Source organism: Microcebus murinus, chromosome 9 (genome assembly GCF_040939455.1).
Source record: "Microcebus murinus isolate Inina chromosome 9, M.murinus_Inina_mat1.0, whole genome shotgun sequence".
NCBI classification, from domain to species: domain Eukaryota; kingdom Metazoa; phylum Chordata; class Mammalia; order Primates; family Cheirogaleidae; genus Microcebus; species Microcebus murinus.
This window is the reverse complement of record NC_134112.1, coordinates 84710397-84724308: the sequence shown is the minus strand read 5'-3', so window position 1 is coordinate 84724308 and position 13912 is coordinate 84710397. Positions and strand designations below refer to the sequence as shown.

The 13912-nt window shown below is 36.5% G+C and overlaps 1 protein-coding gene across 1 annotated transcript in view; it reads right to left on the bottom strand.

Annotated features, from left to right (window-relative positions):
* Nucleotides 1-13912, bottom strand: part of EXOC4 (exocyst complex component 4) — a 737569-nt gene that overhangs the window by 627277 nt on the left and 96380 nt on the right. The window contains exon 7 of the mRNA XM_012739746.3: nt 9278-9452. Coding sequence (XP_012595200.1) covers nt 9278-9452 — 175 coding nt within the window. The remainder of the gene's footprint in view (nt 1-9277; nt 9453-13912) is intronic.

Below are 13912 nucleotides of genomic sequence, written 5' to 3'. Positions count from 1 at the left end.
AGGTTCTCAGATGTGGGGTCCACAGGTCATTCTGATTTTGCACCCCTGACAGAAAATAGCTTTTTTTCAGATAGTGGCAATGACAAAACTAAGACTTACCATGACTAGCATAACAGAATTCAGAAGACTTCACTGACCAAATTATACATATGTTTAAAGGAAACCAAATAATGGGATTCAATAGGTCACAGTGCACTGTCTGACTTTTGCACTGGTGCTTCTTGCCTCCCATTAACCTGCCCAGTATAGCAGAGCTTCACAGAAAAACTTTTCTCATTATTTCTTTCATTAGTAGAACTCATTCGACTAATGGAGATCTTATAAAAAGATGAGAAGAAATACTATAATAGCAGGTTCTACATCACCTTTCACTATAGAAGGTTGAAGGTCAAAGGCATAAAATATTAATGTACTGCAATTTAACTTCCACTTAATTTTTAAATTAGGCTTTGCATACTCATATTATGACATATATATCAGTAATATCACTGCTTTCTATATTCCAACCTTTATCCCAGACTGAGAATATAAGCAGTACAAACTAACATGGTCAAGGTTCGCTCCCTCCACCACTAGAATGCAGTCTTCACTGGTATGCCAAACAGGCAAAAGATGCACACACTTGAAGGGACAGCAACTGCCAAAGCCTCTTTGTTGCTCCCTGCTGACAACCTTTTCATAAAAGCAAGACTTATACAAGAGAAAATAGCAACCTCTAAAAGCAGGGAGGGAGGAAATCACAACTATTCAGCAATCCTTGGCTCTGGAGATGTGGAGAGGGACACAGGGAGGCCCAGTGACCACTGTAATAGCTGTAACTACCAAAATATTCACAACATTCAGATGATCTAATCTGAAGCCACTGCCAAAACCAACAAAGAAACAGCCTGAATTTCTTTGACCCTACAGGGTAACGCAAAGGCTCAAACCAATCTTAGTGCATTTATCAAAATCTTTGGCATTTTAAAACAAGGAAGGGCAAGTCTCTATGCACAGACTGCACAGAGTTCTTTGAAACTTGAAATCCACACAGTTCTTTGAAACTTGAAATCCACACAGTTAACACGTACAACTTTATCTGTCGATATAAAAAGTAAATAAACTTGAAACCCTACAATTTGAAACCAACCATACATGTATAGGTGTAAACACACTTCTATATATACAACATATACACTTATTCCTCAATAAAAGACATATTCCTCAATATAAGATAGATTCCTCAATAAAAAGGCTTGATTTAAAAAATATGTGAATTAAAATCATTTCAACTAAACGAATCAACTAAAAGAGTATCAGAGATTCTCTTAGGTTAAATGTCAAAGTATAAGCCAAAGAAGGCTTATAAATCAATGACTTAAAAAATGTAAAAAGAAAGTTAAGGTAGCTGAGTTCTACACATGACTCTTAAGGTGCTAAAATCAGGATTTAAAACTTATCTCAGTTTCTCTGTTTCTAAAATGAGGGACAATAGGACAAATGGTAACAACAGAAAGATCAAAGGGATTAATAGGCTACAAGAAATCATTTCAGTGCTTGAGTCTAAAGTGACAGATTAACAAAGTATAGTTACTGTAAGAGCTTCCATAAACATGAAAGGCTTGTATATTCCTAAATGCATCTTGAATGGTCTATAATATGATTGAACTGGTAAAATCTGCTGAGCCTGGTAAGCATTTAAATATTCTCTAACAAATTAAGAGTAGTAGACAAGTGTAAGATGTTGACCTTTACCTTGTGACAAAGACACGACAAGAGTCTGACTCTGGTGGATCTACAAAGGCAAGCTCACAAAGTCAACAATAGAGTGGTGGAATAAAAACAGCTGCAAATTCTTTGCCTCTTCTCCCACTAAATGTACTCTATTTTCCCTCCACTTGAATCTGGGCTGCCCTTTTGACCAAAAGAATGTGGTAGATGTGATACCATCGAATGTCCAAGGCCCATCCTTAAAAGATCTCCAGCCTTTGCCTTTGAAAATGCTTCCTATTTGAAGCCAGCTATCACGTAAGAAGTCCAACTACCCTGAGACTACCCTGCTGCCAGGTCATATGGAGAGACAGAAGCCATGCAGAGAAGCATGAAGGTCCCAGACACATAGTGAATGAAGCCTTCTGGAACCTTCTAACCCAGCCTACACTGCAGCTGAAGCAGCTATGTGAATGATCCCAGCCGATGCCATGTCAAGCCTGAGGCTTCATGAATTTCTGACTCGAAAGACTATGAGAAATAAAAGTGGTTGTTGTCTTAAGCCACAAAGTTTCTCAATAATTTGGTATGCAGCAAAAAGATAATCAAACCGAAAGAACGATCACTATAATTGAGGATTCAGACATACTCATTGCTTCCACAATCATAACAGGTTTCAGAAAAAGACATTAAGAAAAACAACAGTGATTACCAATTCAAGAAAATATAATTATTATTGCTCTAAAATCATCTTAAGTAGGCAAGAGCAATGTCAGTGAAGGTCATGTCAGTTGCTTTAATTTGACTCAAATCAGATAACGATACCCTATTTCACCTATCACTATTAATCACCACCACTCATGGCCTCTTGGTTCCTAGCAACACGCCTGCTTTGGCCCAGGTGCACCAAATCTTGATAAGTGCACTTAGAGCAGCAGTAGCAGCGTGCGTCTGACCAGCATTTGGTTGTTAACAGTTCATCCTCTAAAATCTCATACAAAACCAAACAAAGAGGGCTTTGGAGGAAAAGCTGCCATTTCTGCCCTTGGGTGCTCTAGACCAAGACTGTAAGCAGGTCTGAGCAGACCCATCCTCGTATCTGGGAACTTAAGGAGAACAGACTTGCCACCAGACCTACCTATTCTGGGGTATCTCCTGCCAAGCTACTATTTTCTAATGTCTGCCCCAGTGCATTAAGATGCTCACAACACTTACATCAGACTACCCTGAACATCAGACACCCCAGCTCTTTGACTTGAGCATTTGCCACGTCTGTCCTGGGAGCCAGAGGAATCTCCATAGCTGCCCATCAGTTCCTGCTTGAAGAATTAGTAGTGAACATAAAACAGCACAGGGAGCAAGTGCTGGTGCTACAGGAACTGACTCCAATTTAGAGGAACATTTTCAATTTAACTTTCAAATGTTAATTAAATTCTGTTCATTTGGCAGCATATTATCCATTCACAAGACAGAACTAAAAATCTAGGAGCAAGCACCTTTCTACAGACTCAACAGCCTGGCTGGCAATATGACTGTACTATGCCACCCAAAATAGAGGTTATCAAAAAGTTTTAAAGGCTGAAGAATGAAGAAAAACTATTTCTGCAAGAATACTCTCACAAGTTATCTGGCCTGGAATACTGAAAAAAAAATGAATTTTACTGTAAGGCATGGAATCCTCACGTAACCAAAATATCAAATTCAACATAACCTAAGAATAGCCTAGTTTCAGACCTGGATTCAAAATAGAAATTGCATCTGTCTCCTTGAAAATCCCCTCCAGGTCACGGATCAGTCCTAATGATTTTGTGGATTTTCTTACCTGACAGCAAACTTCAAGTTCTCTGTACATGAGGTTAATTTTATCACTATTTAAACATTTATGTGGCAGTTAACAAAAGCAAAATGATTTTACATTCTGTCTCTGTTAACCTCCAGAAAAAGGAATCAAGGCACTAAAAAAAGTGAATCGACTCGTTCTGGGTGTCGCTGTTGGTGGTAAACAGTGTAATGAGAACCCACTGCCTCCATCTATAACACACCAAGGGGTTGCACATTTCAGCCAACACAGGTTAAACAGACAGTTTTGTTTTGAAATGAGATATGAAAAAACTAGATATTTTTCAGAATCATAACATCTGGAGGATGGGCTTGTGCAACACAATCCTCATTTTCCTCTGTTATGCAGAATTCAACACGAAACGAATTATTTTCTGTTTCTTGGGTATTTCAGTAGTCTTAAACACTTGAAAACACACAGCCCACAGTGTGACAGACATGTCACCAAGCAGGTGACATTTTGGAAGGTGCTGCCACTGTTCAAAAGGGCAAAAACATGTATTTCTATTATCACAGTTTCAAAAAGAGTGTAAAATTGAAAAAGGCATGCAACGGTGTGTGGTCACAGGGCTGACAACCAGGGGGAAACTATGACACCCTGTTACTATGATAGCTACAGTCGTGTCTCCTCGCTGTCTGTCTCCAGACACAAACATGCTGAGACAAATGAGCCTTCCGACTGAAGGACGGGTTCTGCCTGCCAGGGAAAGCCCAGGTTCCAGTGGGGCAAAACTGATGCAGTCTTTGGAAGATCAACAATTATTTTCTTTTCCAAAATTTAATATATAAGAGGACATTTCACTTTTCAGCAAGAAACATTTCCCATTCAAAGAAACAATGAAATTCAAACCTAAATTCTAAATACTTGTAATTCATTCATCATATTATCCCATCATCTTCATTCATGTTGTGTTACATGCTTAACTACAGGCATCTGTTGTTCTCAATTATTGCATTCTCCAGGAATGATTTTTAACCCAAAGAACATTCCTCCAACAAGTGTATGAAAACTAAACTAACCCTATGTGTAAAACTCTACATGGAAACTTAACCAAAAATCCTCTATCCTAAACCCTCCATGTAAGGGAACATTGAATATTTCCTAGCCAGGGCTCCCCTGCGTTACTACCTGAACAAGATCTTTAACACGGAATTTAATGAAAAAACATACATTATCGCAGGCTCCCTCTTACTTTACCAGAGTGAGCACTCTCTCTTTTGTTCATCTTATTCCCCAGTACCTAGCACATAGCTGGTCCCAATAATTTAACACTAAACCATCATTAAAATATCTGTCATATTGGAAACCAGGCCAACAGGTGGACCATATCATTTTACAGATTTTCTAACAGACTCTCAACAAGTTTACAAATCATTTTTCCTTTGTTTTTATTCCTTTATTATCCATCATCAAAGCCTGTCTTGTTTATTTCACTATTAGACAAACTTCAAGTATTAATAATATAACCCGCAGACCCTCCATTAGCCTACAAGATAGTTTGCCTGCCTTAGTCTCGTCAGTCCTGTTCACCGCTACCACACTAATGTTCCTTCATCTCATGACGCCCTACTCAAAATCCCCAAAGGTCCAATATCAACCTATAGCAAAGGTCCTCAAACTGCAGTGTGCATAAGAATTACCTGAAGGACTTATTAAAACACAAACTTAGGGCCCCAATCCCCAGTGTCTGCTTCAGTCAGTCTAAAGCAGGGATAAAAAATTTGCATTTTTAATATGTTCCCAGATAATGCTGATGATACTAGTCTGGGAAATATACTTTGAGAGCCACTGGTCCAAAGCAATCATTCCCAAATACTGGATCCTAAGCAAATACATCCAAATCACCTTAAGAGCTAAAAAACACAGAATATAGTCTTTATCCACAGCAATGCTCATTCGGAAGGTGTGGACAGGACTAAGAATCAATCCCTAGGTTAACTGATATGTAGCCAGGTTCGGAAACTATTAGTCTAAAGATAAACCACAAACCACTTAGATGACACTTAAGGCTTTCCACAACCTGCACTCAAATATACCTGTCCAAATTTATCTTCTAGTCCACAATATAAACCTTCAGTTATAGTTAAATCCCTTTTCATACTTATCCCTGAATATCCTGGTTCATTTAGTCCTTTTGTGCCACTTATTATTATCTCATTACCTTTTTCACCTATCTGGGGCACCTTGCCCCATCTTCTCTACCTCCAAAGGACCAACTCATTACCAATCTCGAAAACTTCTCTTGGTCTATTCAACATGTCTCAGAATGATTATATTATGCATTACATCAACTACTGTTCTTATATTTAGCAACATTAGTTCATCTGTCTGTGTCATCAGATATCCAGTTTATTGGTGGGTTTATTGTCTAATATTCCTCAGTACTGTGTAATCTGAAAGAATTCTGAGGGAACTGTAAAAGATAGGCAACTAAAGACAATTTGAAAGTTGTATAACAATTTTCATTGTATAGCAATAACAATGTAAAATATTTACTATCTTTGTTCTTTATCTTTTCTTTCTTCGTTTTTCTTCCTCTCCTGCTTTCTTTTGGATTAATCAAAATTGTATTCTTTGTTTAATTTTATTCAATCTACTTGATTTTTAGCTATATATCTATTTTACAATTTTAGTGTTTGTTCTAGGGATTAAAATATGCATACTTAACTTATCATACTCTACCCTAAACATTATGCCTCTTCATGTATAATTCAAGAAACTCATAAAAGCACAGTTTCATGTACCTACTCCCATCCTTTGTGAAATTACTATATCTTACTTTCAAATATATTATAAAAACTATATATACTATTGTTTTGACTTAAGGAGAAATTAATATTCTTTAAACAAAAATAAAGACATTATGAAATGAGAAAAAAAGTATTTTATTTTGCCCACATATTTGCCATTTCTGGTCCTCTTTATTTTTTCCTGTAGATCTGAATTACTATCTGGTATTATTTTCCGTCAGCCTGAAAAACTTTCTATAACATTTCTTGAAGTATAGGTCTAGTGTTGACAAATTCCTTCAGCTTTAGTTCATTTGAAAATGTTTCTATTTTATCTTCATTTCAAAGGATATTTTCAGTTGATAAAAAATTCTAGATTGACAATTTTTTAGTTTTTCCAGCACTTTTAGATTGGTATTCACTGATTTCCGGCTTGCATTGTTTCTCATGAGAAGTCAATGATAATTTTTAACCACCGTTTGCCTATGAGCAATGTCTTTTTCCTCCCCTCTATTTTTTAAATTTTTCTTTGGTTTTCATAATGACGTGTGTCAAGGTGCTGATTTTCTTTGTGTTTATCTTACTTGGAATTTGTTGAGCTTCTTTGCATTTACATGTTTATATGTTTCAAAAAATTTGGAAATTTGGGGGTCATTCTTTCTTCTGGTATTTTTCTAACCCAATCTCTGTCCCCCTCTCCTTCTATACCTGCAACCACACAATTGTTAGACTGCAAAATATTGTCCTAAAAGATATTATGACTTTGTTCATTTTTCTTTTTGGTCTATTTTCTATCTGTGCTCTGTTTCAGATGGTTTAGATTGATCTATCTTCAAGTCCACTCATACTTTCTTCTACAGAATGTAATCTCCTACAAAATCCATCTGATGAACTTTTCATTTCAGATATTAATTCCTATCAACTTTTTGATCCTAGTTATGAGTCACATTTTCCTGCCTTTTCACAAGTATAATAATTGTATGTTAGACATTGTGGATGCTTTGTTATCGAGAATCTGGATTATGCTGTCTTACTTTATAGAGAGTGTTGTTCTGTCGGGCAATTAATTTATAGGCAGTTCAAGCTGATAAAGAGAGACTTGGTTTGGAGCTTGTTATGCGAGATCTATAGTAACCCTTCCTTTACCACTAGAACAGCCCTAACTCCTAAGATATAACTTTTCTGAGGTCACAGCTGAAATCACAGGATATTCTGCGAGCTCTCCCCATACTTCCTGGTCTGAACACCACCACTTCTGAGCATTTTATAACTTCTGAAACCTTCAATCATCTCACAGTCCCACAGTAGCTGCTTTCTGCTAAGCCTTGTGGTGTACACAGCTTCATATTTGACCAAAGGGCTAATAATGTGGAAAGTGTCCCCAAGGAGGATGCCAGGATGAATGTAGAGCTCATCTCCTGTGTTCTCTTCCCTCACCTGATTGCCTGAGCCCATCTGGCTCTATAGTTGCTTATAGCAAAAGGTAACTTCATCATGACCAGAACTAGAAGTCCCTAATTATAACAATTTTTGAAATAGCTTTAAAATCTATTCTTTTAGGCCGGGCGCTGTGGCTCACGCCTGTAATCCTAGCTCTTGGGAGGCCGAGGCGGGTGGATTGCTCAAGGTCAGGAGTTCAAAACCAGCCTGAGCAAGAGCGAGACCCCGTCTCTACTATAAATAGAAAGAAATTAATTGGCCAACTGATATATATATAAAAAAATTAGCCGGGCATGGTGGCGCATGCCTGTAGTCCCAGCTACTCGGGAGGCTGAGGCAGGAGGATCGCTTGAGCCCAGGAGTTTGAGGTTGCTGTGAGCTAGGCTGACGCCACGGCACTCACTCTAGCCTGGAAAACAAAGCGAGACTCTGTCTCAAAAAAAAAAAAAAAAAAAAAAAAAAAAAAAAAAATCTATTCTTTTATTTCATCCTTAAAATAAACATGTTACATGAAAGGCAAACATATTTCCATAGGACAGATTAGCAAACCAAGACACAAATGTGAATAACCAGCCTCCGACCCATATAGATATTTTATCTAATAAATAAATATTCATCAAGCACCTACTATGAGCACATGGTAACTGACCAAGCAGTAAAAAGAACTCAGAGAATATAGTTTCAACCCATATTATTGCTACTGAAGCATCAATAAAGAACATACATACCAAAAGATGTCTAATGAATGAATAACCAAGAATCATTTAATCTACCAGGAATATGTCTGCATTCTAAAAAATGATTATAATTTATACTTATGAATTATTTTTTCCTGCAAAGACTCCTATTTGCCATGCAAGTAATTTCATTTCTACATAGCTATAATTTTCAATTCCCTACATATACATAATTTTTTTTCTTATTAGTAGGTGCTAGCTAACTAAGCCACTTCAGTTTAGCTATGTCAAACTCGCTTCAGCTAACTCTTAATTGTATTTCTAATTTTCATCTGGCCAAATCAAATATCTTTTGCTGGCACACAGAGAAAATATATAATACAATTTCTAAATACCATCTCAGCAGTATCATACTAAACAATAATATTATTCCTCTAACCTTCAACAAATCAATGTGATACATTCACACCTTATGCATTTATCATCATCTCTCAAAATAAGCTCTTGACCTGCCATTTAACCCACTATATGCAGAAGCTGGCTATAAGGAAATAGTCAACAAAATTAAGCTACATATATGTTTATAAAATAGTGCTTAAGAACATTTTAATATTTATTACCTTAATGTATGACTAATTCCAATGAACTAAGTACATTACAACAGAAAGCCAGATACCATAAATATTGAGAATCTGCTATTTTTAAAGTCTGGCAAAAAAAAAAAAAACCAAGAGATTGCTACAGGTTTTTTGAAGATGGTAAAAGTTAATGCCATCAGCAGTATGACCTTTAAATGGAAGCATTACTTTCTCACCCTGTTTATGATCCTTAATATTTTAGGTGGCTGATTTTTTGCTGCTGTTGTTCTCAACTGTTATTCTGAATCAAGATGACAGCCTTACCTGCAGAACATCTTGGATCTTCATCCACACGTCTGCCATATCATACAATTTGATGTCTTCCTGCTGAGTGAGGGGAGTCACGACTGTGTCCTGCAGGTATCCCAGGACCACAGAGTGTGCAGTGGCTACAGCATTAAACTTGTCAAACAGTAACTCCAGCAGTTCTAGAAGCAATCTAGAGACAGAAACAAACAAACAAATAAATACCATTTACACAAACACACACATACATACAGATAGATGGTTTACACTGGCCTGCAAGAAAAACATCAAACTAAGGCACAGTATTAATAGCTTACTACAATGTAAATAGCACAGACATGAGAGTTAAACAGATTTGATTTGAAACAGTTGTATATTCTAAGCAAGTTCCTAAAACATATCTAAGCCTCAGTTTCCTGTGCTATAAAATGGAAATAAGAATTTAACAACCAATTGTAACATCCCTAAACCAGCAATAGCAGCTCAATAAACACTTATTTCCATTTTAACATATTTCAGTGATTATAATACTACTATTCTGTATTCACATAAGCAACTTCTCCAAGGAATTCAGGCAATTTTTTCAGACAATAGCTCAGATGTTACACAGAATATGCTATTCCCCAGCAATAAATTGGGCACTTTGGTAAGGATATTAATCCTTTTAGTCATGGAAAGCTATGCTTACTATCATTCAATTGTATGGCCTGAGCTGCCTGAAAAGAAATACACACCTGCCAAGCAATCTGACTTTCACCATGGGGAGCAGCTTAGGCATCCACATTATCTCATTTATCATAGCAAGATATGCTGGACACATATTATTACATCAATTTTATATACTCAAGGACACAAAATGAGGTTGCAAGGCAGCTGGGCCTAGAACAAAAGTTTATTTCCACATCAGTGCATTTAGCCACCTACCTCTCACTATAGTCCTAGAATGTAGATGTATATTTAGAAATAACTCAGAGCTTTATGTCACAGATGCCAAGTAATTCCTCTACCGCTGAGCCCTACAGCTTCACTGATCACCCAAGCCTGGAATCAGCCTTTCCTCCTCTGAACTTGCATGGTATTTTATCCTGCGTTTAAGAAACTTAAACATGTGGTTCAAATATGTGGCTCGATAAATGTGGGTCACATTTATTTATACAGAGATATTTTACCTCCCTTCTCTATTAATAGTCTTTCAGGGTAGGTGCCACCTTATATGTCTCTGCATACTTAGGAGCATTTAGAACAATGATCACCAAATATGTGCTGAACAAATTTGATGTGTACACCATGAACAAATACAGAAAACCTCAGAATGTGAGCTTTATTGTCTATTGTGTGACTCTCAGTTCATAGTTCTTATAAAGACTGATAAACCAATCTGGAAAGCAGAAAAGAGAAGCAGAAGAGCTTGTCAGTAGCGTCAATTAACAAGATTTTATTACCATAAATAAGAGGTTATAACTACAATCTCATCAAAACGTACAGGGTATTATCTATGCCTATGGCTTCTTTACTGCCCAATTATTGTAATTAATGTGCCCATGTGACATCCCATAACTTTCTTACAATAAAACCCTAATATCTATTTGACATTGTAATTTGGATGAGACAAAATCAATAGAATTTATGTAGTACTTCCAGTCTAGAATATACATACATAATCCAGAAATTACACATTGTATTTAGAAATAGAAGCCATTCTACCTTTTGAATGATGATTCTTTTTAATCTTGTAAAGGTCAATTCATATTTCTACTCACATATACTGTAAATAATTCTTCCTTCTCATTTGTGTTATTGGAGAACTCAAACATCAATAGAGAGAGGTACAAAATACAGAAAGATCTGTCTAAACATAAAAGCTGAACTAGCTAATTCAGTATAGGGAAATGATCTGTATAAAACTGGTATCTGGCATTACACAGATCAGTAATTTAATCAGCAAATACTTGACTAAGTGAAGGTTCTACTTTTCCAATAAATATTTGCGCTAAGTATGTAAGACGGTGGTTCCCAAATAGGAATCCACAGACCATAACATATTCTTTCAGAGGTAGATGGCAAAATAAGAAAAATATGAATGATATATTGACTCTTCACAAAGGTAAGTTTATTTAATTTTACATTTTTTGTACTCTCTTGGTAGGAAAACCTCAGTTATATTCTGTCATGATGACAGTTATGTTGCCAAATGCCCTTAATGAACAAAATTAAAACTTGATAATTGTATATTATACCACAGCATTTTCTGAAATTATATTGATCTGTGGTATTCAGAAGCCTGAGGCACACTGGTGTTCAATAGCCCAGTGGCATGAAGTTCTAGGCACAGGATTGTGAACCAGCAACAAAGTTTTAATGGAAAAGGAGTAGCTCCTCTGCTAGGGGTACCGTTATATGGTTAACTCCAGGTCCAATGAGCTCCACGACTGCACACCTTGTCTGTCTGTCAAGAACAAGAGCTGCTCAGCAACCAGGAGCCGTGCTCCATTTAGAAAAGAAACCCAGTGGAGAAATGAGGTGCAATATGAGATTCATAGTATCTATTAACATCATGGAAACAGCCATCCCTTGATAAAAAGCTGACATGTGGCCAGCTTCTGTCCCTCTTGGAAGTTCAAGGCCAAGATAGTTCTGTTCCTATAGTGTGGCCATCATAGCCAGGCTATACATGGAAGAGAGAAAGGAGGTATAATAGTAGCTAGGAAGAGACCAGAAGTGGGGAGACTCTACTTGCAGCTGCACCTACTTCAAGACCTCTACCCATTTCAAAGAGAAAGAAGTTCTCTCTTGCATTACCAAAGCACAATCACGTCATATTATTAAAATCTGCAGCTATAACATCAAAATTAAAAATGTTTATACTTCAAATGATACCAACGAAAAAATGAAAAGGCAATCCACAAAATGGGAAAAAATATTTGCAAATCATAGATCTGGTGAAAGACTTGTATCTAGAATATCTAAAGAACTCTTACACTCATGATAAAGAAAGCAATTGGATTTAAAAATGGACAAAGGATATGAATATACATTGCCCCAAAGAAAATATGAATGAGCAATAAGCAAGCAAAAAGATGCTCAACATCATTAGCCATCAGAAAAATGCAAATCAGAATCACCATGAGCTAGAACTGAAATCCACCATGATGGCTATAATCAAAAAGATAAACAATAAAAAGTGTTTAGTAGGGATGTAGAGAAATCAGAACTCTCATACAGTGCTGGGGGAATGCAGTGTGGTACAGCCACTTTGGAAAACAGTTTGGCAGCTCCTCAAGACATTAAACATAGAGTTACCATATGGACCTAGTAATTCCATTCCTAAAGACTCAAGAGAAATGAAAACACACGTGCACACAAAAATTTATGCAAAAAAACGTTCATAGCAGCACTCATAACAACCAAAAGGTGGAAACAATCCACGTGTCTATCAACTGAGGAATGGACAAACAAAATGCGGTATAGTTACACAATAGAATATTATTTGGCCATAAAAAAGGAATGAAGTGCTGATATATGATGCAACAGGAATGAACCTTGAAATTATTATGCTAAGTGGAAAATGTCAGTCACAGAAGATTATATATTGTATGATTCTATTTATATGAAATATTAAGGGTAGGCAAATTTTGAGAATCAGAAAATACATCAGTGGTAAGTTACTTAGGCTGGGGGAGGGTGGTTGATTGATAAAGTATGTGGAGTTTGTTTTAGGGAGGACAAAAATGTTCTACAACTAGAAAGTGGTGATGGCTGCAAAACCCTATGCATATACTAAAAAACACTGAATTGAATACTTTCAATAGGTAAATTGGATAATATGTGAATTATATCTCAACATAACTGCTTTGAAGAAAATAACAAAATAGCATTTGTGACTCTCAGTAAGGACAGTGAAGGCTTAACACCTCTGCAGCAGGGAAGAGGAAACACGTAGAACAACGAACAAGGAAGCTGGTATCACAAAAGCAAAGCATGATTCCTTTAAATTCTTACTACCATGAGGACATTAACTTTTTCTCTTTTTTGTTCACTTGGCTTTTGTTATTTGTTTCTCCTTCTTACATAAGCAATGTATAAGAAACAAAAAATTTCCATTCCTTTCCAGCACTGACACTTTCTACACATTTAATTATGAAAAATATTTGTTGACTTCTCCAAGTGTCCCCATCTGTAAAATTAAAGCATTAATTAATATCTGTTCTAGGAGCCTCACAGAGCTGCTAGAAGGATCAAATTAGAAAATAGAACTAGTTGAGGTAAATGGTAGAACACTAAAAAGAGGGGAGGTTCGGAATTCCTTTGTCATCTAGATTTTTTGCTTGAATAACACTGAAGATGATGATTACCTTTGGGGGAGGGAGAGAGAAGGAAGGGGGAGACAGAGGGAGAAAGACAGGGAGAGAGGGAGAGAATTAAAATTAAGTTAGAAATTTGGAAGGAGAATTGTTTGGTTTAGATCTGGATATGTTAAGTTTAAGATGTTTATCCTTAGGTATTTGGATATGCATGTACCAAGTTTAGGAGAGAAATTGATACTGAAAATTTAAAAAGTGATACCTTAAAGCGATACAAGTGAATCTACCATTTGATCCAGCAATCCCATTGCTGGGCATCTAACCCAAAAGATCCAATGACACTCTACAAAAA